Genomic DNA, 27700 nt, shown 5'->3' on the forward strand with positions numbered 1-27700 from the left:
GGTGCAAGGGGATCCAGATTGATAACTTGGCGATTCCCCACAGGGATGATCAAGTCATCTTTCCTCATCGCTGCGACGCGTAAGACTCCCCCAGCCATGGGTTGGCCTTATCGCATAGTTAAACTCAGCGCAGAGGAAAAGTCTCAGAGACGAGAGCTTCTCGACCGATACGGGTTATACTCTCAGCTGTCCGTCTTCATACCGATTTTGTGCTTTTGGCTGTTTCGATTAGGGCATTGGGTCTATCTCCGCTCGACTCGGAGAGACGGATATAGTGCAGTTACTCGTCCAGCAGACTCAAGGACTTCGAGTCCTGGGAATTTTGTGAGGCGATGGCGGTCGATACTGTGGTGGCTCGAAGATGAAGTCGCTCCCGGCTGGGGTGCAAGGCAGCATTGGATTTTTGGCGCAGCATGGGCGCTATGGTTGCTCACGTTGTGCATACATCAGACAGGAACTGGTGAGTTGTAATTCATCCACTTTCACCCATGTTCTACAATTAATCTAACACTATTCAGACTATCTTCATATGACTAAGCGCTTTGGCATAGTGGCTGTGGCGCAATTGCCCACACATTTCGTCCTTGCTGTCAAATCTCGATACAATCCATTAGCATTGCTTTTCAACACTTCGTATGAGAGACTGCTACCATGGCACCGGATATCCGGCAGACTGATATTCCTTCTGATCGTTGTCCATGTGACATTGTACCTGAACTACTTCATCCAAACGGCAACGCTGCAAGAGCATCTCACTTCGCTTAACATCATCCTTGGCATCATATCATTCATGTCCCTTTTCGCCATGCTGAGCACCAGCACTGAGGCCGTCCGTTGTCGCAACTATCGGTTATTCTACATCACGCACTCGATTCTTGCATCCCTCCTCCTTACCTTTCTCGTCTTTCACGCAAAGTCTCTACACTGGTACATTATTGAGACACTGGCTGTTACCATTCTATCCCTCCTCAACCGTCTAGACACCATCGCAGCATACGCGACCATCTCCCGAATCCCGCGGACGAACCTAATCAGGGTCCAGATTCCTATTCCCGCATCGAAAGTACAAAGGTTCCGAGCAGCGCCAGGCCAACACGTCTACTTATCGTTGCACGCGGAAACAGCGTTGAAGATTAAATCCCCGCTCATACAGAACATGTTCCTTCGAAATCCATTTACTGTCGCGAATGTCTCGGAGAATAATGAGATCACCCTCGTTGCGCGGGTGCAAGATGGTCCTACGACCAGAGCCTTAGATGCTCTGGCAGATTCGGTGGAGAAGCCAAGTCTGGTTGAGATCTACGGACCTTTTGGGAGGATCCCACGGTTTGCAAAGCTAGGAAGGGAGTATGATCGGATCCTTGTTGTGGCGGGTGGAGTCGGGGCGACTTTTGCTTTGCCGGTCTACCGTGAACTGAAGGAGCAAGTTGAAGCGGAGGGCAAGGGACAAGATAGGATTACATTTGTCTGGTCCATGAAGTCGCTGGAAGAAGCGGCGTGGATAATGGGGTTGGCGGATGGGCAGGCCTTGACGCAAGATGAGAACGTCAAAGTATATCTGACTCAGTCCTATCATATGCGCAGACAAAAGCCTTCGCCGGATGAGAGTGTTGAGTTGGAGGAGTTGCAAGCGCCGAGACCAGTTGTATGGTCATCTGCGGAAACGGGACGGCCTGACCTGGGCAAAACTGTGGATGATGTCCTCGGCGAGTCTGATGAGCGCGTAGCGGTGCTCTTTTGTGGACCACCAGGGATGGGGAGGGTATTACGGGAAAGTATTGGCAGGTATGTGCGGGAAGGACGAGAGGTCTGGTGGCATGCTGAAGCCTTCGGGTGGTGATTCCAAATGGAAGGAGGGAGTTGGTCATGACAAGCAACTCAAATCTTTTGTTTACATGAGTTGGACTGTCCATTTACAATCCTCTATACATCTGTATACTTTTACATTGTGTCCTGGAGGACGATGCAGCTAAGAAGGATTTGATAATCTACGGCTGGAGCCTCAATAGTCTAATTGGATATGACATAACGTCTCATTTTATCGTAAACAGCCATTCCATGTTCTTACGCGGCGCTTACTACTCACTTTCCGTAAGGGGAATATTACCAAGAGGCCACTATGATATATATGGGATAGTTGCCAACCCCAGGGCCCGTCACATCCTAGCCCCGACGGGCCTTGATTGCGCCTGATTGGATGTGGTAGAAATCATCAACAATAACCGCCGAGGTTCGCCCGCATAAGCCACTAAATCTGCAGGGGTTATGGCCTCACCAACCTGTCTCAGCCTCGCGCGCCGTTGGTCTCCTGTACTAGAGAACAGGGGTGAGACCAGGAACGATAAGGACGCACACCCCACCTTTCAGTCAATCCAACCTCGATCCTTTTCAATCCTTGGTGTTCTTAACGGCCCAGCAACCATGGCAAATTCAACGCGACAATGTTATTTTCCTAATGGTAATCCATCGAGTGACGTCCCTTGCTCCTCCGATGAAGCAACTGGATGTTGCACCTCCGGGGATATATGCATGTCCAATGGACTTTGTCTGAACGTTGCCCATCAGCCTTACGTGGCGGGTCGAGGGAGTTGCACAGACAAAAATTGGGGCGATGGATGTCCGCAGTATTGCAGTAGGCACACCTCTCATTAAGCACATTATCTAGTCAGTTCTGATCGAGATATCTCGCAGAGGATATGAATCGGGGCGGGGGTTGCTCCATAATTAATCTCACCTACGAGAACGGTATAGCGACATATTGCTGCGGCACTCCTATCACAAATGGGACGGATGTCATCTGTCCAGAAGGAATGGATAGCTTCCAGATCCCAACGGGTCACGCGCTAACCGGTGTGGCTCTTTTGAGCAATGTTTCCTCATCGTCAGCTACAACGGCACCCTCTTCCACGGTTACGGCGACGCGATCTTGTCATGACACTGCGATTGGAGCTGGAGTGGGAGTTCCGCTGGGAGTCATTGCGTTGATGGCACTGACTTGGGCGGTCTTTGAACGAAGAGCAAGACGGGCAATGCGAACACAAGTACCGCCAGCCACAGTAGTGTCAGACGACAAGGGCGGCGCCTATGTGCGCAGTCGTAATGGACCGCCTTCAGAGCTACCGCATACGCGCGACGTAGCTGAACTCATGGATAGGAATGAATAATGAAGCGTCAATGGCCAAGGGAATATCTTGACGGAATTACGATCGAACTGCACTTATGATATGTGGTGTGATGTACAGAGATCGTTGACGAAAGATTGCAGGAGGTCGGGTCTTCAGAGCTCTGTTGAAAGGCTCCGTCTCATGGCGAATATAATTGAGATGGAGATTATTATTAATGATTAAGTCCTCTTAAACGCAGTGGATATGTACACGGCTAAGTATCCCAATGTATAACTGACACATACATACCAGACATGATCTTGATCCCGTCCGTTGGCAACTAACTAATGATTTACGAACTTCGTCGGACGGATCATTCTTAAGACATTCTTTGAGAAACAAAAAAAGATGAGAATGAGGCATGAATCTCAGGTACACACTTGTAACTCACAGGCTCAATCCATCTCCTGTAGTGTCACATCACAACACACCAGTCCCAGAGTCCCCCGGAAGACTCTTCCGTAGAACTTGGCGTTAGCCTTTGCACGGGGCTCCCTTGCATGGAGACAGCCAATCTGGCTGCTTCGGCAAAGACGCGATATTCAGGATCTTCGTAATGTCTACCCTCTTCCCATGTCTCATTTTCGGAGTTGATCGATTCCGCAACGTGTGTTTCGGAAATGTCGTCGTCGGCATCAGACTCTGGTTCCCTTGTATCTTGAGAAGACCATGACCTCGAATACGGAGCAGAAACGTCATATCCCACAATAAATCGGCGATATCAAGGGGAAGCATTCAAGACATAAAAGATACGTCCCAAGAGGAAAATATTGTCAAAGTTAAACCCTGTTATAGATAATTTCCTATTCATGGACATGTGCTGCGCTATAAAATCACATTGACCTGGAACAATGCCTCACAACTGAACAAAGGTGCCCTACATTGAAAAATGTCAAAGTTGGATACACTAGTCCTGAATATCACTGGCCTTGCTGGAAGCAAACAAAAGTATGCACTAGTTTGTTATCTGCCTATGCACATTGTCGTGCTCGATGGGATAGAGGAAGCGGGGTAGCGTTATGGTAAAGCATCTCGGCCAGACGGAATCAAACTGCTCGACAGAAATGATGGACGGAGAGTCTTCAGAACAGGTCGTGACCTGATTTTTTCTTCGATAGGATTTTCCCATCCATATCAAGACTGATAAATATGTATGAAGCAGGAGAGAAAATATGATATATTGAAGAAACTAAGCAGGTTTACCTCAGGCTCACTACAGGTATTTTCCCCTCGTTCCCCCTTCACTCCGCCATTCGTCTCTCATCAAAACACTTATATTCATCATTATCCCAGAGCGTTGGGCTCATTCACAGCAACAGCCCTTAGACGTACTTGACAGTGACAGAGCTGCTGGAAGAAGAAACCGAAGTCAAAACCTGGCCGTTCTGCTCGATATCCAGAATAGTGGCACCAGAAGGACCAACAGTGGAACTGCCATGGGTAGCCTGAGCACCGGTGAAGGTGACAGTGCCGAAGTTAGCAAACGGCACCAGAGACCCGTTGGACTCAAAGTCCTCGACGATCCACTCGGCATTGTACTCGCACAGGTTGCCGTCCACACCACCAGTGAAGGTGTGAGTGACAGTCTTGCCCTTGGTCACGTTCTCGACAGTCGCCGTGCCAGCGGTCTTGCTGGTCGCATCAACGGTGACCCTGATCGTGTCGCCAGCGGAGATGGAGATGCCGCTGAAGTCGTACGCGTAGTCGGGGTACCACTCGTACCAGGCGTCGAAGGAGACAGAGCCGCCCTGGATGCAGAAGTCGACGCCGGTTTGCAGGATGGCGGAGCTGCAGGTGTCACCGTCGATACCGACCCAGGCGGAGGCGCAGTACTGCTCGTTGGAAGAGCCACCGCTTGGGGCGCGGGGGGTAGGGACGACGAACTCGCCGGTCACGGCCGTGTAGCCTGAGCCGATGAGGACGGCACCAGCCCAGTTGGAGCTGTATTCGACCTGAGTGGTGTTGCTGAGCTTGATAACCTCGGAGGTGCCGGGCTTGTAGGGAGGGTGGCTCGATCTGTTGGAGTTGCGGGCCGTACGACGGGCGTGGCGGGCCTGACGCTGTTCTGTCAGGGGAGCAGCAATGGCAGCCGTGGCGAGCAAGCCGGAGGCGAGGACAGAAGTGAACTTCATGGTGGTGACGATGACTGGTGAGGAAGAGAGTATTGCTGTCGAGTATGAGCTTGAGGGCTGATGGTAGTCAAGAACCTGCGAGTCTTGCCTGAGCTGCTAGACATTTTGGACGGGGAATTCAGCTTCAATTTATACTTGAGCACCGGACCACGCATTCCATATCTCTGTGGTAGAACGACTCCTGCACAAGACGCCTTATCGCTCGACATCTCAAACTAAGCAATTAGGATCTAAGCGTCTCCGCTCTACCATGAGGTGAGGAGAAGGACCGGAGACCGATGGAGAATAGCATCTGATTCACATCTAGTGGTCGGATTTGGCATATTCTCCGTGAGAATTGCGCCCGCACTGCCATTTCGCCGTCCCCCGAAAGTTGGTTGAGGTGCAAATTCAGCAAGTCCAGAGGAGATCTTCTTGCCTCGCGATAGGAGTGCCGGACGAGAGTGCCCGAAGAGCAAAGAACTAGATGCATCTGGACCAAATAAGCTCAGAATATCGCTTCTCTGAGGATCTTGATTGGCCTCTTCGTGCAGAATGTCTACCCCTCCCGAAATTCATCAGAGGATTGATAACAGTGGGTCATTGGAACCAGGTCATATCCACCATGACTTGGCGATCATTGCCGTAAGAGTCAAGCATTGCCAAGAACTCTAAGCAACAACGTAGAGAGGTATGTGCACGCCAATGAGACCAAGATTCTAATTGAAGGCTCTGTGTAGATACGTGCTGTGCGGTCCTTCATCACCAGCCTATCGCGCAATCTTCAACAGTTCTGCCAAATTCGCTTTTTCGGTAGATAAACGGACCTCCGACGGTGCTCGGAGTGCTCGGATAGGAGGATTAATATACTGAATGCTAGTGATAGTCAAGATAGAACGTCAACAGGGCACGAGTAAGTTACTGCGGAGTTAGCGACGCGGCGTGCCTCTAGTATCCAAAGGGGCTAGAAAAAGGTGGTCAGATGCTACTGTGGCGGAGACTAAGAGAGTTGGCGTCTAGATGGCGCGGTACACCAAGCTTTGGTCAAGCATCTTGGCGAATTATAAGCTTGGTGGGTGAGCCAGGCGAATATGGTCAAGAGACTAAGTAGATTAGGCTATTGTCAGCGGCAGATGGTCGATGTAACGTTCCGTGGAAAAGGGGGAGTACTCTATCAGTTTAGATTAATTTGATATTCATTTCTGCAGAGATAATGCAAACGATGGCGCCAGATGACCGAGCGGGGGTATCCTTTCTTCACCCCAGTCTTCTTATCAACGACCATTATTGATGGCAGGTATTGAGTATCGACACCCTATGCGTGCTGTCTTTCTCCGGATATCCGGGACATTGCAGATTGTCGTAGAAACGCGAAGAATAAACCTTATCACGCGTACTTCTAGCTACCAAGGACTATCTGAGGAGTAGTATTACATTCCGCTTGGATATTCTGAGGATGTGGTTTCAAAACTGAGGCAGTCGTTATTATTATTATTCGCGGCATATATGCTCTCTGTTGTGGAAGTGATAAGTACTGACTGCATAAGACAAGAAGTACACCATACCAGCAGATAAGAGACAATATCCACTGCTAGGATGGTGGTTGGATAGTATAAAGACAAACAGATCGTGGATTGATTCCTCTAGAGTACCTCTTGTCCCTCCAATAAATGATGCATCTGTTCTGCTACAAAATCATGCCGAAAGATTATTTCGTTTGTCTTGGGATAGATCCAGCCCTCATTGTCATTGATTACATCTTTTCTTACTTCGGGCTTTGACTTTGATAGAGCTTTTCTAGGCATTATCGATGAGAAGTAGTGTTTAGAAACCAGTAACCAATGTACAGGAGAGGTACTGACCATGGCTCCATTTCCATGTGTTGCTGTTGTATGGCAGCTGCCGCTCCACTTGAAGATCCTAACTGTAACCAATGTATAGCCACCAATGATTCCAATAGTAAGTTGTCTGCTTCTCGGCTAATGACTGTTGGAATACCTGGAATGGCAAAAGCTCTATTATCTTGATATCCGGATCCATCCTCATTCAAGCTTTGTCACTTCCGAATAAAAATATACTGTACAGTTTAATAGGTTATCAAGCTTGTCTTAACAGCCATGGTATATATAACAGCATCCAGTAAGCCTCACGCTGCTAGTTATATACTTCCACCTGGACAATTATATGGGCCTCCCTATGACTGCAGCGTAGATAGTCGCCAGGCACGTTAAGTACATGATCTACAAACCTCGACGCCGAGATCGTCATTAACCATGTCTTAGAAGACGAGATCTTGGCGATCTTGGGGGCTGCAACGGATGATCTGCACATCTGATGCATGATTGACAATCAACTGGTAAGATATATCCGACACCGTCTGTCCGAGCTAGAGGGATGCGATATTTGATGTTGTCACCAACGGTTCAGTCTCGACTGGGGTAGGGCCTGGGATGACATGTTGCGCTGGACAGGGCTAATTTGCGATGGTGACTAATTAGCTGCTGATGGTCTGTCAATGTTATCGGTGGCTGGGGGACTGGACTGCATTAGGATATCCTGGATCTATTGACTGTGCCATGCAGCGAGCGTTGCACATGGGTCGAGGATGGCAGTCTTAGGATGTCATGCTAAAGCAGAAACAGAGATGCAACAGAGACTGATGAGGGCTTTCAAAAGCCAGTCATTATACCATGTACCATCTGCGATTTGTGCACATGAGAAGGATATCCAAGAGTACTAGCCGTGTTAAGGCCAGATGAAGATTTTCGATATATAAATTACTGTGCGATTTGTTGGTTTCAGTATATATCGCGGGTCAGAAATATTAGGTTAATTCGAGTCCCATTCCCACAGTCTAACATATATTCCATATCATTGAGATCCTGAGTAGTGTTAGTAGTATCAATAAGAGTAGAGCTCATTGTGATGTCCTATACTATGATATTATAATGAGGTTGAAGATCAGAGTTTGAAAGGAACAACATCATTGCCACGAAATGTTGTGTGATTGGTTGAAGAGTCTGCCGCTGCCCCACCGATAGGCGCTTAGGTAAGGTTGATGGGTCGCAAAGCATCACAGCTGTGTTGATATTTTCCCCTGCACCTCTGGAGAAGTCCCGTGGCATCGTATAGGAAGAGCCTTTGAATAACTCTCCCTTAACATTCCAAATGTTCAAACTCTATGTCCTCGTCTATAAAGGCGAACCTCTGGACTACCATGAATACCGCCACACCGCTTTGTACCTGAAGCTGCCCGACAACCAAAGTTTCATCATGCACATCCTAGGCACTCAGGGAATGTTCGAATATGCTCAAATCAAGAACAAGGATCCTTCTGCTGTGGGGTCGCTCGCAAAAGTGGTGCCTGTGGCCGATATTTCAGAAGTGATCGGCTCAGGACCCATCCAGTCCACTGTCGCAAAAACACTGATCAAGAATGGGCCGCTGGACCTGGACTGGAACTGTCAGCACTGGGTCGGTGACGCCTTGAGCAAACTCGCAGAGAGGGAGTATATTACTGTTACGGAACGCGCTGAGGCCATCGATCGGATGATGGATGCGTGTCTCGAGGCTATGGATGATTGAAGGACGATCCGTATTCATGGACTTGATGTTCTATTGAGCAGAGCCTTATATGGCGCATGCGGCCGTGGGGCTGCGTTCTCAAGTATTTTGCGCTTCAGAACGTCGCCATACATATGGGTTCTTCTCATTCAAACGCCTTTCCAGTCTCCATACCAACAAGTCCATCCCTATCACATCCAAGGACTGAAATCAGTCGCACACGCAAACGAGACTAGATATCCGTCCCATAAGAGAACTCCTCCCACTCTTCCAGCTTCTTCAAAGTGTCCTGACACTTCTTCCGAATGGCCGCCACCGCATCCGCGCCCAGCGCCAGCTCCTTTGGCCACTCTTTCCCCTTGGCCGCGTTCTCCCCCTTGACCACATCAATGATACGCGCAACGCCTTTCTTGGGGTCACCTCTCTGCCTCCCGTTCGCCTCGCGGAACGACTTGAACGAAGCCTCGGTCAACTCCCGATACTCGGGGAATTTAGTCTCTGCGAACATGCTATTCTTGGCGCTCAGCAGCTCGGTTCGGAACTGGCCGGGCTCAACCAAGAGCGTCTTGATTCCGAGAGCAGCAGTTTCTTGATCGAGAGCCTCCGTTGCATCTGTTTTGTCAGCATGGACTTAAATTCTTAGTACCACGATGAGCTTACAGCGGAGCGCAGCCTTGGAGGCGCAGTACGCCCCAACGGCAGGGTACGTCTCCCACGCGGCCATCGAGCCGATGTTAACAATCACGCCTTCCCTGCGTTTACGAAAATGCGGCAGGAAGGCTCTGGTGACGTTGATCGTTCCGAAGACATTGGTGGTGAACTGGGAGAGGTAATCTCCAGGGCTGTACGGAAGACTGGTTAATTTCATTCCTGTGCATAGAGTCAGAGACTTACTTCATGTCCTCTAATGTGCCGAACTGCGTGTATGCCGCATTGTTCACGAGAACATCAACTTTCCCGTAGATAGCGATCGCATCAGAGGCCTTTTGGTTCAGTTCTTCCTGGGAGGCTGTCACGTCTAGCTGCATGATTGCAGCACCAGCGTCGCGGAGATGGGCGACCTTGGCGACGGTGCGGGCTGTCGCGATGACTTTGTCACCGCGGGAAAGGGCTTGAGTGACGAACTCGCTGCCGAAGCCGGAGGAGCAGCCGGTGATGAGCCAAACTTGAGCCATTTTAATGTTCCTGAGAGATCCAAATGTTTATATTGTAGTTGCGTTGGGGTTGTCTTGAAGACTGATGGGCAAGCAGTGTCCAGGGTTTATTGAGGAATTTATACCTCGCTGGTGCTACAGAGGATGACGACAGGAAGTTTACATCGGAGATATGGCTGTAGGTAATATCGGTGATATGATCAATATTAGCTATGATGAGTATACCAATATGTAGAATCAAAAGCGATGACGCCTAGTCCATCGGAGATACTGTGGTGGCCACAGGTCTTGGCATGGCGAAAGCCGATGATTTTCGGCATTCTGATTATACGCCGGGTATCAGCCATACTATCGGACTTTGGACGGATGATTACGTTGGTATAGCCAATCCAATTAATGAATCAAAAGATACTAGGACTTATGGCCTATTTTCTACATGCTTGGCAAACCAATAATGTAAATGGGTGTAAACGAGTGTGATTCGTCTATAGTCGCTATCAAAGCAACCGTATTCGATCTATCTGATTTTCTATATTTGCTTTCCATGTTCATCATAGTCCAACGATCCAAACTTAACCACTGTAGTCAATGGTAACAGCCAGGCGAACGGGACCACCACCAGAGAGGTTTCCGCCGATACCTCCAAGAGCCGCCTCGGCAGAGGTATAGGCATTGTTAACGGACGCCGCATTAGGAGTGATGCTAGAGCAAGTGCCACCCAGCGCATCACAGATCTTCATACCCTGCACGGTCATGCCCGCATTCTGCGCCTGGATGGCAGAGACATCGAAACCAGACCAGCCGCCGTTCTCGGCGCTGGTGAAATCGAACTCGCCCCAGGTGGACGCATACCCGCCGTTCGAGTCCGTGGGGATACTGCCTGCAGCGGCCGCAAAGCCGCCGTTGGTGTCGTCGTCGAAGGCGACGTACTTGGTCTCGCCGGCGTTGAGGGTGAGGGTCAGAGCGGCGTTGCCGTACCAGCCGGTCATCTGGCCATCGGGGCCGATCTTGTTCCAGAAGACGACGGTCCAGGGCTCGCTGTTCTGGCCGCTGATCTGGGCAACGTTCTTGTAGTTGGAGGCGGAGTCGGCGGAGACCTCGATAATGTTGCTACCCCATGGGTTGCCGACGTTGCCGGCGTAGGTCTCGCCGCTGCCGCTGTTGGAGGTGCGGCTGCCGAAGCCAGCGGTGGAGTAGGAGCCCCCGGCTGGGGTGCCAGTCCAGGCGGAGCTGCCGCCGGCGGAGGAGGAAGAGGAAGAGGGAGTGACTGTGGAGGAGGCCGAGGGGGCGTACTGACGGCGCTCGTGGCCTTGCAGACGGGCCAGAGAGCTGGAGGTGAGGGCTGCCAGCAGCAGGAGAGACTTGGTGAACTGCATTTTGAAGAGAGAGTGGATGTCGCGTCAAGCGTGCTTCAGATAGTTGTAGTAGAAGTCCGAAGGATTGGCAGTGTCGTTACTGACTGGAGCAACAACGAAGTAATAACTCGAAGAGAGCGTCTGAAGTATGAAGCCAAAAAGAATGAAGGAATGAAAGCGTGTATAGACACGGTTAAGGATTGCGGTGGATGAGGGAAGAGTCCAAAAGGGTCCCTCTCGGGCCCTTTTATAACATTGTGAAAACAAAATTTGGTGGCCGCCACCCCACTGTTTGTAAGTCGAATCTGTGTTCTCGAACACCCACGGCGCTGGTGGATGCCATTTTCCCTGGTTCAGGAGGTTGAACTTTTGGATAGAGCCTTGGAATCGAGGAAGATGGATCGGGGAATGCGTCAGCATGGACAACTTGATGGGACTGGGGTTCCGACAAAGGTGATGCCATGGTCTAGATCCACGCGGTCGTGTGCTCGTTGACAGCCTGACAGTAGCCTATTGGACAGTTCGATTGAAAACACTGACAGGACATCTGTGGTATTGTTGTGGGATTGGCCAGAATCTATGGGTGGTACCTGAATTGTGCGCCCTTTCAACGCCATTGGCTACTTCCCCTGACCAAGCGGTTCTGTGTGGGACTCTGGCTCTGCAATACACAGAGTTCGGTTGTTGGAGGCAAGTTGCGTGGCTCTGGAGCTCGGATTATTTTTGGTATTTCTTTGTGTTGATTGTTTCTTTTGCTATGCTTGCGTTTCAACATCAAGAGACAAAGAACATGAGATTCATCATTGTGCGGTGAAATCTACTCAAAGGACAAAGATCATATCCCCGGAGGTCTAGACTTTTGGACCTCGCAGTCAAGTGCCGGGAAAGGATCAGGTCCCTCAAACGGGCTATTGGCGAAAGTGGAAAGAATAACGATATCAGAAGGGCCTAAAGTCTTGTGGGTGGAGCTCACCTCCACCAGTCTGTGTCGCTTGGAAAATTGTAGTTATTGAGGTCTTTCAGTCGCTTTCCAGGCTTTCCCATGGGTGTCAACGAATGTCGAAACGCAGAGTCGTGGCCTATGTGCCACATGAACAAGCATCCCAAAGAACAAATTCATTGTTCCTGCTTCATGGGGTCTCTTTGATACTGTCCCTATTCGTGGCTGTTCTCAAAAATAGCATTTCCCTCAGAACTCCCACAACTCCCTCAATTCATGTGCTGTGTGTGCAAGCCGGCCGAACCATGGTTACATTTCTCTGGGCCAGGGGCAGAAACACAAAAAAATGGTGTTTTACAATGAGGTCAAACCATGAGTGGTCAGTCATTGTGACTAAGCAAGGGGACTTTCAATATTCCCACCAATAGCGTTACAATCCATTTGCATTCGTCAACAGGCGAACAATGAACCATGGGATGTTTTATTGACACCTTTCAAAAAGGGCATTGGCCCTTTTTTTGGTGGCTCATGGGGACAGCCTCTGTCGTAAGGCATACGTCTATGCTAGCAAATTCTCGGTGAAAAAATTATACAGAAGAAACCGTAGGCCCTAAATAGGTTATGATTGACATTTTTATTATTAACAAAAGATAAAATTCAATACTTCAAGTCGAATATTAGCCCTAAAACTGCTGGGTCAATGGCCCATACCAAGAGCAAGGCTACTTGACCCAGCACATGTCACACTAGAGGACTGCGTTATTGCCTCTGCACTCATTCTCGCCTCGTGGAATCGCCGAGGCTTCGTCGATTTTTGCGCGAAGAATGACCGACGGAGTGCCTCTCGTCGGTAGTATGACTGCCGAACTCAGTGCTGCCGAGAGCTGGAAAGTGGAAGAGTTATCTTCCCTGGTATACAGTAGGAACCCCGGGAATGATAGAAACAGCGATGTTACCAGCAATTATTCATCAAGACCAAGAGAACAGCCTTCTCTTGCCTTGCACGTGTAAGAAAGACCGTTGATCTAGAATACTTCTCCTTCGCGGGGAGGTCAAGTATCTCGTCATACACACAAAGTTGAGCTCGCAGTCTAGAAAATTTGTTACTCTAGAACTCCATCGAAACTCGATATGACACCCTGAATCCAGCAATCTCTGCTATGTCCTTTACCCCGGATGCTCAAGAAGGCATACCAAAGAGCTATGGCGGCCCGCAGACGGGTTATGCTTAGTTTAGTCTACGGGGCACTGGGGACGCCCACATTGGCTTCAAAATAGCCTTTGTTTTTTTAAATTGGGGAAGTAAAGGTAACAAATCTGGTGTTTATAACTCTATACTATTCTTCACAGTTTATTGAAGGAGGCGAGGGTGGCTTGAGGGTATCTGTCAGGAAAGACAATGACATCAACCTCACGTCGTGGTAAGGCACTTGCAGAATAGTTTGGACAGGTATGATGGCAATATTTAGCAATTAACCCTCCAGCCAGCAATCTCAGCATGTTGAAATTGTTTCAAACAATGCGCCGTTACCATCCAATATTGGTGGATGAGTCAATCAAGGCATCTTGGGGTGCTAGAAGCTAACTGTAACCATGTCTAAATGACAAACAAAAAAAGACTACTGCAGCATATATCGTCCCTTACTCCATTAGGATACAGATCATTAGAATAAGGATGTTACTTAAAACCGCCCCCAACTTCAGATGTAACCTTATGCATTTCCTAAAAAAGGAAATTGGTATAGAGATGATGCGATCGGCGTTGCTGACATAATCACTTGCCAAATGCCACCAGACGTCAGACTTGTTCGACGGTCGACACCGCAAAGTGGACGAGATTATCTGACTGTTCCATATTCGTGTCTGTTGCCGGTACTGGCCGAAACGCTGGCAGGCATCTACCGAGATCGACGCACTGAGGTAACATGCCGAACGGACGCTAGGACGACTTTGCTCAGTGCTTGCCAATGAGATCACTGCTATCATTCAGGTCAAACAAATCGGTGTCGCACCTATCAGGCTAGCTCGAATTTATGGCCACATAGAAGAGTTGCTGCGTTTGATTGGTCCTGTTCCCTGATGGCCAGGGCTGCAGAATTACCCGTTTGAGAAACTGGTCGATTCGCTTCAACGTGCTGGTTTGATGATTATTTTTGGAAGCAAATCATGTCTGCGGCAGGCAGAGCAATCAGCTTGGAAAATCTGTGCTATTTAAACTGCTCCATTGCCGGCTGAGTCGATTGACGCAGACGTTCATCTTTCAGCACTCCCGAATAGACGAACATCAGCAAAAGCAATAATGGCTGTCCTCAAAAGCATCACCCTGACTTCCCTCGCCCTCGCTATTGGAGCCACCGCTCAGTCCGCCAACCCAGGTGTCGGTAAAAACCCAAAGGCGCAAGGTGCAACAGAGAATGTCACCCCAAGCACTGGCCCCAACGGGTACCTTCCCCATGCCCTCCTTTACCTTTCATGTCATTGTTGCTAAGAGCAGAGTCTAGCTCCGAAGACTGGCTCAACACCGGCATCACCACCAACGGCTGGAACCCTCCCTTCCTCTCCATCGACGACGTCTACACCATCAGCCTCCAAGACTTCTACAACGGCATCGGTTCCGCCTGCGCCCAGTACGACAGTTACTTCCAAAGCAGCGCGTCCAAGTACGGCGTCAACCCAGTCATTCTCGCCGTCATCGCTATGCAGGAGTCTTCCTGCAATGCCAACGCCGGGGGTCCCACACCAGGCCTGATGCAAGTCTCGTGCGAAAACTACCCAAATGGCCAGTGCACAGATAGTATTCAGGATAACGTGGACGCGGGAACGCACTATCTCAAATCGCAGCTTGATGCGTCGGGGGGTAATGCGATCAAGGCGCTGGGTTCATACAATGGGTGGTTTACGGCAGGGTCCGGGCTTAATGGGAACAGAGGGTTGACGAAGGACTACCCCTGCTCGGCTGAGGGTAAGGCGCATGGTATGCCCCAGAATCTGGATTACTTGCACCAGGTGCTGAATGGGTGGATGATGGGGTTGGATGTTTATGGAGAGGATAACTGGATTGGTACTTATCACTGTGATCAATCGTGCAGTGATGGCAGTTTGTGCTAGTTGGCCTCTCAGGCATGACTTTTAGCAGTGGTTATATTGACGGAGAAGACATGTAGCGTATATGGGATTTGCACGGTCTGCATAATGTCAAGTCTTCCTAATGGGTACATCGCGAGCACAACATCTCGGCGAAATCGAAAGGGAGAAAACCGCCAATAGTGGGATATATAACAGCAGGACAAGAAATTCCCAGTTCCAATTCTGCCGGTTTGATCCATGTTTTGGAAGAAAAGAGAAGGTCTTCCGGCTCAGGAAAGTTAGCAAAGCTCGTCAATTGCTACATTCGCAATTTGAGATTCTTCTCTTAATCAGCTCAGAGATCAAGTCCGCAGCGAACTGGGGCGTTTTAACCAGGAACAGCTTCACTCTGTCAAGACCTTCAAAGGCCTCCATATCCTGGACGTTATTCGCGACGGCCGCCACGAAGACCTTGCCCAATTCCGAGTCAGAGATGTAATGGTCGCTCACCAGACAATAAATCCCCTGTGGACTCTTTAAGCCGTTGACAGCGGAGGGAAGGTGCTCCAGCACTCGCTCTTTGAGACCAGGGACCTCGTGATCTTCAGCAAGGTAGTAAACCTCAAAAGGGACCTTTGCCAGGTGGGAAGGAATGAAGCTCAGCAGCCCCGTAGATTGCTCATAGCTGTAGGTGTAGATGTACTCGATCATACAGGAGAATGCATCGACGCTGTGTTCTTCCTCAGGATCTACGGATGATTTGAACTGGCTAACGTTAGATGTGTCATTATACTGGATTGATAGGTTCCTAGGCTGAGGGACTCACTCTCCACTCTGTCTCGAACTGGTTCTTGAAGTACGGAGAAACAGCAGACAGCACGATCTTGCTTACAAAGAACTGTTCATCCTGGACTGTGAATGTGAAGTCAGAGAAGTGGCCGAGCTGATTGAGTCTATATATGAGTCTGTTAGATCATGCATCCATAACTTTGCATATGCAAGTGACCTTACTCTAGCATCCTTTTCTGTGCACGCTCAATCAAAGCTTCATCATTTTTGTCACGCTTGCGACGCATCTTGAGATTCTGGGAGCAGATGGACGGTTATGTGGTTTGGTCACGAAGCTCCTGTAAGTTGTTTGGTAAAGGTATTCCAAGCCGAGGTCTGGTAGATGATTGAAGAAATGAAGATGGATTAATAAAGGAAGGACCAGGACGTTTATATGGCAAGCCTAAGTGCTAGTCAATATGTAGGTAACGATGAGAGGTGATAGTGAGTTGAAGCTGTCGTATAGACGAAGGACGTGTGACGGTCAGCTCACCGAGGTCAACGCTGGTCAATTGAAGATATCGAGTTTCGGGACAATGGCCGTCTTCTCAAGCCTATCCAGGCTAGACTGCACTGAGCCGACGATCAACGAAGTACTTTCATTTCAAAAAGCGTTTGTTGGTGGAATATGTGTCTCACTCAGTTACCATGTAGCAGGAAAGAAATCGATGCAATAAATCTGCTCAAGGTTGATCTGAGGGTGATGAGGTTTCCTAGAGAATGTTTCAACCAGGTGTAAAGGCAGACCATCGTAGTGTCCCAAATAGAATGATGAAAGCTGCTTGCTCGATAGAGGCTAAGCCGAAGATGGCAAGAAGAGAGAGCCCAAAGCGAGCAGACACCCTCTTCCAGCAGCGCGAAGGACGACAATCCTTGCGGAGGATTTTATAGTTTCATCTTCCTTAGCAAGGCCTCCCACAGCCATGACAAGTACGCCCTCCAAGGCCCTGACGAACAAGCTCTTGGGTACAGTTTAAAGCGATGGCGATTCCTCAGCGTCAGAGCTGTAGCACACATCCTCCATACGTATGCTGTTCGGGTTATCCACCATGATATGAAGAAAGTCGTGCAAATCCTTGATAGCAGTATCACAGGCTTATGTGTGTGGAACAACGTGAAGGAGGTCATCGAACATTAACACGTGCTCGACCAAGGTGCAAATCCTGTCTTTGGGTTACTTCTCACGCTGAAGACAAGGTTCCTATCTGCAGCGTGATAGACGGCACCATAATGGTGGCTGGGTTGGGTTAACTATCCTCGTCGTCGAGAGCGTAGTAATACTTGTAGATGAAGTCAATGACTGCTTCAATCACGGCGGAGCGGCGTTTTGGCAGCGAGATAACCAGTTAAGTTACTCTCCGGTCGTGGCCTACCAACGTTGCGCCTGGAACTGTACAGGTACTTCCTTGAGCGGGGACTTACCTTCCAGGCTCCACTAAACGAGTCGATTCCCTAACTTCAGACGAAGATCCACTCCGAGATACCACCAATACAGGGAGATATTTCATTATGATAAACATTTCCTCGTCAATTGACTTTGCGTTTGCACGAAGCTATAGGGAAAACCTGTATAACCGGGGGAAAACCTATAACAAGACCTAAGTCACACCGCCTAATTGCCTGCTTCCGAAAGCACCCTGACATCCCAACATCTGTTGTCCAACTTGCCCATCACTCGTTTTCTGGACCTCCGGTACAGGTATCGTCCTTCCCCTGGCCATTATCCTTGCATTGCTCAGGGTGGCATGTGTCCCTCCAAACCAAATAGTCTTCATCTGACGTGCACAAGAAGCGCGAATCAAGGAGGTGATGGTCATCAGTAGGCAGACCCCCCTTAGAAGAGCACCTTGAATGTCCTAAATGTAGTTCCATGCCCGGAACCTCTTACATGCCTCTCCCATTGAGACTGGGGAATCAGGAGTTTTGCATACCCTTCTTGAGCAACGACGATCCACAGTACGTAACCCCCTGGGTACATCTGAGTGCAGTAACGCCTGTAACTGCAGCACAAACGGCAAGGAATATGGTGGCTCTCATTGTGGAGGATTCAAATGCAGTTTAGGGCAATAAATGTGCTTGTTTGATCAGTTCACTGGAGTTCTTAACAGTAGGTTCAAAGATAATGGGATTCGGTGGACCTTAAGTGGGTTTATATATTCAGTTACAGGGACATAAGAGTGCTAACATTATAATAGATAATGTAAAGCTAAGCGAACAACTCGTTACTTGCAGAACCCCGAGCAGAAGCGGCAGATCCAACTGAAACAACATCCCATCTACAATCGAAAGCAAAGTCTCTACCTGGAAGGGCTTTGGCGTTTGCAGAAAGCTCAACCGAGACGGTCAACCGTCCAAGCGGGGACTATCCGTGAGCAGACATTCTTCCATTACTCTAAGAGAGAAATGCCAGAGCGAGACATGCTGGCTCGGATTCTTCCTCTGGGTGGGATGTTGCGGTGCGATACTGGTCTTGAGGCGCTCAAAGCTTTAAAGGCCCTTTGCACGCGCGAGAGCTCTGCTACATACAGATGTGAGATGAAACCTGTCAATGGAAACTGTGTTTGTGGAATACCGATGCAAAGGTAAGTGCCCATTTACTGTGTTACAGGAACTTCTTATAGAATCAGACTTCGGCCGCATCGTCAGTGGACGCATCTTTATAAATCTGTAGGCACCGGCTATCCCAGATGGGGGAATACGCTCATGCGGAATACGGCTTCGAGTGCGTTCTATGAATCCAGGGTGTCCAGGAATGGCCCTATCACTGTGAGCGTCATCTGGATAGGCCAGAGGACCTGCTTTGGTGCGATCTAATACTTTTTTGGAATGCTCCAGCAAAAGCTGCGTACTGCCCGTTCTGCCTCGGCGATAAACCCTTGAGCCCTCCAAAACGGATGGAGCATTTCTTGGATCGACCAATCAGCGTGGTTTGCGCACGTCGGTTCCCATCTCTCTTCCCAAGCGCTGGACGGTAGATTCCATTGCCGCCATCCCGCTTGCGCTCTAGAACTGGACAGTCTCACCGAGTTAGAATATCACTTGAAAGATGTCCGCTGATATGCTGCACCACGTGGAAAGAAGAGGGGTTGAGCAAAATGTCTTTGAAGGAAAATCTTCATATCTTTATTCTATAATGGATAGCTCTATGTTCGGCGTAAGTGGAAGTGAAACAATGCGGTCCATCTCCATAGGGCTAACTGGTATGTGACTGGTCGGATTCGCCATGTGTTTACCTGTCAACCGGAGGCGTCTCGTATTCATTGCCAAGACCTCAGCACTCATACAGTTGACTAGGATCAAGTAGTCCCGGCAGCTCAACTAAGGGACAGGAAGTATACACGAGCAACTGGGCGAACCCTGGATCACGGGGTGTGATAAAGCCACATAGGTGCAGCTTACAAGGATCCCCGGGCTTCTTACCATCACGTCCCTAAGTCGTAGGGTCGACGGTCTGGGCATCTCTACGTGGCCTGTTTGGGACGTATGAGACCAGACACAAAAAGCAACCAGGTTCTTTGGCTGTGGTTACACACGCCACCGAGTTTGAATACGAGGGATGTCATCCGGATAACTGATCAGCCTCGAATCTGTGAATCTATCTTACTCATGCTCCTAGCAGTCTGGTGGGAGATAGCATGTTCGCGACTCCCGCACTGCTTTTAAATGGACTTGGATTTGACTTCAAAAACGCATTACCCATCACCAGGAGGCTGGCGCTCAGAGAGAGGATTATGTGGTCCATAAGGCGTCTGGCCACAGACTTCGTAGTTTGCTGCCTCACTGGTTGCTACCTAGGTAGAATGTCGCTCCACATTTCCTCACCGGATGCTTGGCTCTCTCGCATAGGCTTAATGCCGTAACCTGGCCCTTCAGCCTTCCCAGCTTGGCAGCCTTTTTGGGTAGGCTGTGAAGGGAGAAGATGTGTGAGATGCTTTTTTTCAATTCAATGAAGGGTATTATAAATCGGCTCAATGCTGGCGCCGGATTCAGCTTGCGCACAGCCCTCTCGGTCCTCGTCAGTCACGTTGCTAAAGCATCATGGAAGTGAACTCCAACAACAGTGAGTATATCTACACAGGAGTCTGGACGGATTGGTCGCATGGTCGTATCCATGGAGCAACCATCACCCTCAGTGCCCAAAATGCTGGGCTTTTGACAGCTTTCCTCGCCTTGTTCGTGAGCGTCTCGGCCGGCCATCTGTGGCGGATCATCAGTTTCGTCGTGCATCAGTTTCACTCCTCTCGGAAACCCAGAGATGCACTCCATCACCAGCAGCAAGTCATCTTCAAGAACACCACTTCGCCCGCCGCGCTTATTTGGGAGTTTACCCTTCTCTCATTGGCATGGCGCCGGAAGGCCCAGCACTCTCTTCTTCGCAATCTCCTTTTCATCGTCATGGCCATCATCTGGCTAGCGCTCACCGGTAGCGCCGCCATTCTCTCTGCGAGAGTCACCAAACCAGCGGGCTCGCATTGCCTGATCATGAGCCCTCATTGCGGACTCTACTTGGCCGGCGGCGCAAGATTCAACACCAGTGACCCCTATCAGCTAGACATATTTGACACCACCCAGCTACTAGAGACTAACACCGCGACTTCCTACGCAAGGACCTGCTACGTGCCTGGTGCAGAAAGACTCCCACAGTGCAACATCTACGCGCAAACTCGCCTCGCCTTGCATACTACCACCAACGCCTCCTGCCCATTCCAGAGTGGCATGTGTCTGGAAGGAGACAGTGCAGCATTTGCGATGGATACCGGTCTTCTCGATACTCGAGAACACCTGGGCATTAATGCGCCGGACGACGATCGATTGTTCTTCCGCAAATCCGTGAGTTGTGCTCCCCTGACCAGGGCCGGATATATTACTGTTCACAACGACACAAACCCGTTGCCCAACTTCCCGTACTCCGACTACTTGGTGGCTGCATATCATTATGGACCGGCATTCGACGGCAATGGGACCCAGAACTATACATACTACTATGATGCCATCACGGTGCGCGCCCAGGTGGGGTATAAAGTCCAGTGAGTACCAGCGCCCTAGCCATTGTGCTTTTCCGCCCGTCAATCCGATCCTGTCTGAATCAGTTATCTCCTCAGCGCTCTATGGGCAACCGCAGGAGCACCACAAACTCTCTGGAAGCCTCGCGAAGAGCTCAACCGCACCGACGCCGACGTTTCCATTTTTTTCCTCAATGCCAACAGCGTTATGTACGAGTATCCCACCGATGACCCCATTTTCAGCGCCCACGTGTCGGCGCTCAGCCAGCTCATCACGATGGGGGAAAACACGTCCATTGCCGAAATTGACAACTGGTACGCAGCGGACATCCTCACGACCATGCTCAGCTGCACCGACCAGTTCCAGATCTGCAATGCGCGGACAGAGGTCTGCTCCGATCTGCAGGGTATCCAAGCATTGGCTAGCATGGACGGAACGGTGGCCTTCATTGACACCTACGACCTCAGCCCGCTACAGGCCGACACATTCTCGCTGCTCATGAACTACCTGGTGCTGAACAATATGTACTACAGTATCTACGGGCGGTCGTCGTACGCATTGCGCGCCCAGGAGACGCTGTCTGGCTTGAGCCAGACTGCGCAGCTACCGAGCAACCAGTGGCAGATTGAGGTGCAATCGTGGTTCGAGACTAATCTGGCCAAACTGCAGGAGCGCAGCGTGCAGTTTGCCACTGGGCCTCGCGGCTTCCGTGAGGGAAAAAAGCGACTGGCGCTGACGGATCACACGCCACTGTGCAAGGCGCAGAAGGTGCGGTGCCCCGCAGGAACGACTTCTTTCTCTGTATTGGGCGTATCATGTCTTCTTGCAGTCGGCGGCTTCATTGTTCTCTCCAACCTGGCGCTCGACTCTATCATGGCACGCGTTGGCCCCAAGTGGTTCCCAGGTAGCGCATACCGGCGCCTGAACTGGGCGCTGGACGACAAGCTGCAGCTCCAGCGCATGGCCTTTGAAGGGGCTCGAGTCGGCCATTGGCATGGGCAAACTGCAGCTGTGCCGGTCACAGATAAGGGGGAGATGTTCCGCGCGTGGGCTGATGCCAATGATGAAAATCCAGCTGCAAAGAGGGATACTCTCGATACATCGGACGACCCCGCTACACTTTGATGAGTGACGAAGTTTGATGTCTGCAGCTGCCTCAGAATCTTTATCAAAGGTACTTCACTTCGGCCCTATATTCGCTGCTATGTTCATTGTTTCTGCTTTCTGCTTTTTCTGGGACTGTCCCAATCCCATCCCCGTTCGATTTCCGATCACTGTTATTCTAAATATAGCGTCTAGCTAGTTAGTTTAATGTAAATTATAGGCTAGTCTAGTAGGTTAATATTAGGTTCTCGACCATAGCTATGTTTTGCTTGTGTTGGTATGTAGCTCCCATGGCATGACTTGGTTCCTGGCTAGACCCAGCGGGCATTTCAGTGAACATCTTCTCCCATAACTAGCCAGTTTAAACTGGCGCTTCAAAAATACGTTGCGATGGGTAAGTACCTTGCGTCAATGTATGTAGGTCTATCCCCACCATCTGCTTCGATATCCGAGCGCATCTCTCCTCTTCAGGGGGGTATCATTCACGCTTCTACACGTTGGAGTCGAGGCTAAGCAGTCTATGAAAGTGTCAACGCAGAGGTGGCGGATGCTTATATTTACCCAGTCGGAGGGGTGGGGGACGGATTAAGAATCTGGGGTATTCCATTGGGGATACCCATGGCAACATAACGAGTCGGTTGGACCTTTGTATCATCAATTACTGAATTACCACCCTCTACAAATGAGCATGAATGGGACTGGCGAAACACCCAGGGATATCTTGTCTCTCAGCTGTTTAGCCCAGGTTCCTAAAATAGAGGGGGAGCGTGCAATCTGTTCTAGTTTTATCAAGGAGCTTCATTTAAGACCTCTACATATAGCGCGGGCAAACCCATCGGGAGATAATAGACGCTACTACCGCGAGGAGGAATATCTTTTGGTGTTGTTCAAGGCGTTCTGATCTTTCATCGAGTCATATCAAACAGATCTATAGTCAGAAGTCAGAATTTCCTCGCAATCGTCAAGGGACAGCACGCGCTCTTAAAAACAAATATCACCAGTTGCTAAGGAATTTTGAAAGAACACACGTGAGGCAATACCCAGGTGTCGTGTCTAGAAACTGGAATTCTTAATACTATGTTTGGCAGACCTAGCATTATCCAGGCGCCTAAGCGAGTGTGAATCGAAGGGCTACTGGCTAGTGTCGAGGAATTTATCTTTGCACCTCACGCACTACCATTCTGCGGGGGTATCATGGCGCCGGCCGCACCGACAGAGAAGGACGGCAGAGCCTAGAAGAAACATGGTGTTTGGGCCGTTTTTTTGATCTCTAATAATTAAATTACTCATCTTTTGACACCTACGGCCTCGTTGCATTGATGGCGCATCTGACTTAATTCTAATGACCGGATTAAACATACGTCTGCTGATGATATATATGTCCCAAGCGAGAGTAACCGAGCAATCACACTTACCAAAGGACCTTGCAATTTCGTCAGCTAATACGATGTAGTCAATAATAAACCTACATGGTTCATCACACGTCATCAAACATTTCGATTTTATTGGTCAAACGCCAGGAAATGCTTATAAACCCTGCATAGTATGGAGTCCACCACAGGCGGAAACATCGGCCATCACGCTCCCCGACTAACAGCGATGCTTAGAAATCCAACTATGTGATCCCGGATTCAATACCCATGAGACAGGAAGTTTATATAATGGTCGCACAGTCGGATAACGACCAGGTTGCAGACTTGATGTTTCCGATCACCAACACTTGTCTAAGAGATATAGCCCTCCTATGTTCGCATCAAGCATGGCTTCCGCATCAAAGGTTGTGTTCATCCTGGGAGCTGGCCCCCGTATTGGCATGTCGGTCGCCAAGCGCTTCCTAAAAGATGGGTATAAAGTTGCGATCGGAAAACGGGATCCTCGGAGCCTGCAGGATCCCGAACTCAAAGACATGTACTCGGTTGCTGTGGATGTGTCTCAGCCATCATCGGTTGCCTCTGCATTCAAAGAGGTGACTGAAAACCTTGGAATTCCCCAGCTAGTCGTCTACAATGGTGAGAAACTATGGCAGTGCAATGGGTCATTTGTCATTAGCCGTCATTTCTAATTCTATCATATTAGCTGCGCTTGCCACCTTCCCGGCAGACCCTACCAATCCATTCACCGTTGCCCCAGACGCTTTTCAGCAAGACATCGCTGTCAATGCTACAGGAGCTTATGCTGCACTCTACCATGCAACAACCGGGTTCCTGCAGTTGAAGGAGCAAGACCGCACCGTTGCTCCGGCTTTTATCGCAACTGGAAATCTGACTCCCTTCATGCCTAAACCTCTTTTTGTTACCCTAGGAACTGGGAAGAGCGCTCTGGCCTATCTCATTAATATAGCAAATAAGGCGTATAGGGAAAGAGGACTGCGGTGAGTGAACCCATACTTGTAGAATAGCACAGAAGTGACTGATATACCTGCAGATTTTACTACGCCGCAAAAACCTCTCCACTAGGTGGGCCGCCACAGGTGGATGGACCGGAGTATGCCGAGGCATTTTCTCAGATCGTCAAGGGAGAGCTAGGAGGGGAAGGGTGGGAAGTCCGATTTACTGTGAACAACGAAGGGAATATCGTCGAGATATCTCATTAGTAAAGTAGAGTTCGACGAGGCTGACTAAACTTTGGCTGCATGGTGAATGTACGTACTGTAAGGAATGGCAAAGAGATTCAATACACTCTACAGCTTAGAGACTTGTCTCTGTATGATTACTGTTGGAGATATAATAAGCAGGCAGTTATTATAAATTCTGTATTACTCCCATGATGTCTGTGTTAGGGCTCCATGAACTGCACGTCATCATATTCAACGAGGTTCGTATATGCCAGAAGAATGAGGGAACTTGCTAAGGTTGTTTTTGGGTGTTATGTACGCTGTCCTCCTCTTATCTGCTTCTTGTCAACGGGTATTGACCGACTCGAAGATGCCGTACAAACTTCTCAAGGCCATGATCAATGTCGCCAGCTATTTTTGGTCGCCAGCCATATAACGGTTGGTTAATAACAGAAACAGGGCAGAAATGGTTCCCGCCCAAACTCCTTCACTCCCAACTCTCCGTAGTGTGAAGATTTCTATCAGCTTGACTAGTGAGTGCGAAAGCCAGAACCAGTCTCTCTGCGGCGATGGAAGGCCCCCTTGGTCGGGAATAAAACTGTTTTTGGCGAGGCCTCAATCACCTTGGAAACAAAAGGCATAAGAGAGAAATGCAATGTCGAAAACCTAAGCTGCTTCGCAACTCCAATTCCTTCTCAATACTTGACTCAGACCTCACGCGCATCCAGACCATTATTGCCTTGAACTCGGAGCTCCTAGTTCCTAGAGAACTAGCAAAGATATGCAACATAACCTCAGATCCGGAATTCAAGTGAACAGGATTTAACTGAGACAGAGCATCGCAAGCTCTTAGTTATTCTTAGAACCCTGTGCTTTTAATGCCTTCAATACAACCAATTATTAGGGCCTTAAGATAGTAACCAGTCATCTTAGAAAAGGAGTCACCATAGACGTGCAAGATTGGAGGACGATGATGATCGACGTGATCTTAAGGGAGGGGTCTTCGGCAGGTTCATAGGGATATATACATGTGGCCGGACCACGCGTTTGTATGTGACATACTATTACGTAAAATTCTACAGTATAGGACAGCTAGCACGACTGTTGTCAGCTAGTCGCTGCTTGCTTAGTTGAGTCTTCAGCTAGACAAAAGGACTGGGCAGTAAGCCAAGACATAACACTTTTCCCCAGGCAAGGTTGCTCTCACCCCTGCAGTATCTTGTGTGTAAATACTCTTTTGACAGCTCGGAGGCCCCTGCCATTCTTAATTTGCGAACTGCAGGGGTCAGAACAGAGACAAGTTTGGATCATCCCGGATATCCAGGAAGCTGGGGGCCAAGTGGCTGTATATACTCTGATCCGCCCTCCCTTCCACCATTCCCGTTTGTGCTTATAGTTCATTTCAGTCACGCAGCTATTGCGCCTGATCCAAAGCAGAGCTTGCAACGCAGAAAAACTCCGTTGCAGTCTCTTTCTTCCTCAGAAAAGAGCTTGCAGCCACTTAAGATATCCAGGTTTCCTTGAGATGCGATATGGCGTGCAGCAAACTCTTCAAAAAGCCACCGGGTAGAAACAATTGTAGTGTGGCTCTATGAAAGGGATTGTGGAGATAGAAAGAACACTGTAAACATGATCTCTCTCATCCGTTGCAAATCATCTGCGGCTCATAGTTAGACACTCTAAAGCGTCTAGAGGGCTGTGAGTGGTCCACTCCTTAGTTGGTGATTCCAGCAGTTGGGATTGATAATTTCACTGAAAACTGTGGAAGAACATCGGCATCTTCAGCGAGATAATTCAAGTTGAAAACGGCAGACCGAATAGGGTCATTTCTATCCGATCTTCCGAGTCCAGAGGCTTGAGGAACGAACTCGGTATGAAGTGGATGAACAAGATGCAGATAGCGGGCCAAGCCACCGTATGGTGACCACAACATACCATGACATTCTCAGAAAGCAAAGGTTCTTCAATGATACAAGCTCTCATCTAGTAAGGACGCCGGAAGAACAAGGCAAGGGCTGTCTAACATGGCGCGAATGTCAGATTCTGAAAAAAAGCCAAAATCGCGATCATTTATATATTTAATAAGTTGTTGCTGAAGGAGTTGTAAGAGGTGCATGCACTTGTACTTGGATTGCTCTTCACACCCAACTACACAGAGACGATTCTGGTGCTTCAGTACATATGACCCATTATTGACACCGGCTCTGCTTTCTCTCTGCTTTCTCGTGATTATCTGCTTGATTGACACTGCATCTACCCATAGATGTATGTGCTCTTCCCTTTGCCTTACGTGCTTCAATGCAGCATATAAGTTGAGTTGAATAATCTTTTCTTCTCCAGCAATATCGATCATCGGCCTGCACTTTCAACCCCCCAGCGATATGCTAATATGCCATAGAAACCGAGAACCTCTAAAGGGTCGTTTGTTGTCCGCGCCATGGTGGTGATGCACGCAGTCAGCAATGGGCAGAATGAAGTTGTAATTGTATTTCGTGTCAGCTCACAATGCCCCTCATTTCCTGCAGTAAGCCGCGCTAGACAGCTCTTCCGTTTCAGGATTAGCCTCGTGCTCTGGGTAGTTATTAAACAGCTTCAATAATGCCCTTTGAATCCGCATACATCCATCCAATGTTGAAGACGAGCTACGTCTGCTCAGTGATTACAAATGCTCTATTCCTGGAAAGGTTGCTTACTTCCAGCCAGCCTCATCATGCCAGAGCAAATGACGTTAGATATTTCTGTCGAAACCACAGCTGTAATTGGCTCGTGGCTTGGCTCTTTCAGCGGCCCCACGGCAGGGCGGCTGCGGTATCGTGAGCTCCGTGTGGGCGGGGTAGTCATGATAGCGTAGTTTGC

The 27700-nt window shown here is 49.3% G+C and overlaps 9 protein-coding genes across 9 annotated transcripts; 5 read left to right on the forward strand and 4 right to left on the reverse strand.

The window, feature by feature from the left end:
- Positions 1–45: 45 nt before the first annotated feature.
- On the forward strand, positions 46–1840 carry ALT_2359 (putative metalloreductase Fre8; the record flags this gene model as incomplete). The annotated part of the gene is made up of 2 exons (XM_089599321.1): positions 46–460; positions 519–1840. The coding sequence occupies 2 exons, from the start codon at positions 46–48 to the stop codon at positions 1838–1840; spliced, it is 1737 nt and encodes a 578-aa protein (XP_089456467.1).
- A 2646-nt stretch (positions 1841–4486) lies between these two features.
- ALT_2360 (A4/G1 family peptidase) lies at positions 4487–5296 on the reverse strand (the record flags this gene model as incomplete). The annotated part of the gene is made up of 1 exon (XM_033563655.2): positions 4487–5296. The coding sequence occupies one exon, from the start codon at positions 5294–5296 to the stop codon at positions 4487–4489; it is 810 nt and encodes a 269-aa protein (XP_033419546.1).
- Positions 5297–8443: 3147 nt separating this feature from the next.
- On the forward strand, positions 8444–8860 carry ALT_2361 (uncharacterized protein; the record flags this gene model as incomplete). The annotated part of the gene is made up of 1 exon (XM_033563654.2): positions 8444–8860. The coding sequence occupies one exon, from the start codon at positions 8444–8446 to the stop codon at positions 8858–8860; it is 417 nt and encodes a 138-aa protein (XP_033419545.2).
- Positions 8861–9071: 211 nt separating this feature from the next.
- Positions 9072–10014, reverse strand: ALT_2362 (SDR family oxidoreductase; the record flags this gene model as incomplete). The annotated part of the gene is made up of 3 exons (XM_033563653.2): positions 9072–9451; positions 9500–9681; positions 9734–10014. The coding sequence occupies 3 exons, from the start codon at positions 10012–10014 to the stop codon at positions 9072–9074; spliced, it is 843 nt and encodes a 280-aa protein (XP_033419544.2).
- Positions 10015–10565: 551 nt separating this feature from the next.
- Positions 10566–11369, reverse strand: ALT_2363 (putative allergen; the record flags this gene model as incomplete). The annotated part of the gene is made up of 1 exon (XM_033563652.2): positions 10566–11369. One exon carries the CDS (start codon positions 11367–11369, stop codon positions 10566–10568), a length of 804 nt encoding a protein of 267 aa, XP_033419543.2.
- A 3218-nt stretch (positions 11370–14587) lies between these two features.
- On the forward strand, positions 14588–15396 carry ALT_2364 (putative extracellular soluble lytic transglycosylase; the record flags this gene model as incomplete). The annotated part of the gene is made up of 2 exons (XM_033563651.2): positions 14588–14730; positions 14790–15396. 2 exons carry the CDS (start codon positions 14588–14590, stop codon positions 15394–15396), a joined length of 750 nt encoding a protein of 249 aa, XP_033419542.2.
- Positions 15397–15666: 270 nt separating this feature from the next.
- Positions 15667–16430, reverse strand: ALT_2365 (uncharacterized protein; the record flags this gene model as incomplete). The annotated part of the gene is made up of 3 exons (XM_033563650.2): positions 15667–16119; positions 16181–16307; positions 16366–16430. 3 exons carry the CDS (start codon positions 16428–16430, stop codon positions 15667–15669), a joined length of 645 nt encoding a protein of 214 aa, XP_033419541.2.
- Positions 16431–20220: 3790 nt separating this feature from the next.
- On the forward strand, positions 20221–22311 carry ALT_2366 (uncharacterized protein; the record flags this gene model as incomplete). Its single annotated transcript, XM_033563649.2, has 2 exons — positions 20221–21209; positions 21273–22311. 2 exons carry the CDS (start codon positions 20221–20223, stop codon positions 22309–22311), a joined length of 2028 nt encoding a protein of 675 aa, XP_033419540.2.
- Positions 22312–24049: 1738 nt separating this feature from the next.
- Positions 24050–24883, forward strand: ALT_2367 (SDR family oxidoreductase; the record flags this gene model as incomplete). Its single annotated transcript, XM_033563646.2, has 3 exons — positions 24050–24299; positions 24367–24661; positions 24715–24883. The coding sequence occupies 3 exons, from the start codon at positions 24050–24052 to the stop codon at positions 24881–24883; spliced, it is 714 nt and encodes a 237-aa protein (XP_033419537.2).
- Positions 24884–27700: the final 2817 nt, after the last annotated feature.

Source organism: Aspergillus lentulus (assembly GCF_001445615.1).
Source record: "Aspergillus lentulus DNA, contig: Alt04, strain: IFM 54703, whole genome shotgun sequence".
Lineage (NCBI taxonomy): Eukaryota > Fungi > Ascomycota > Eurotiomycetes > Eurotiales > Aspergillaceae > Aspergillus > Aspergillus lentulus.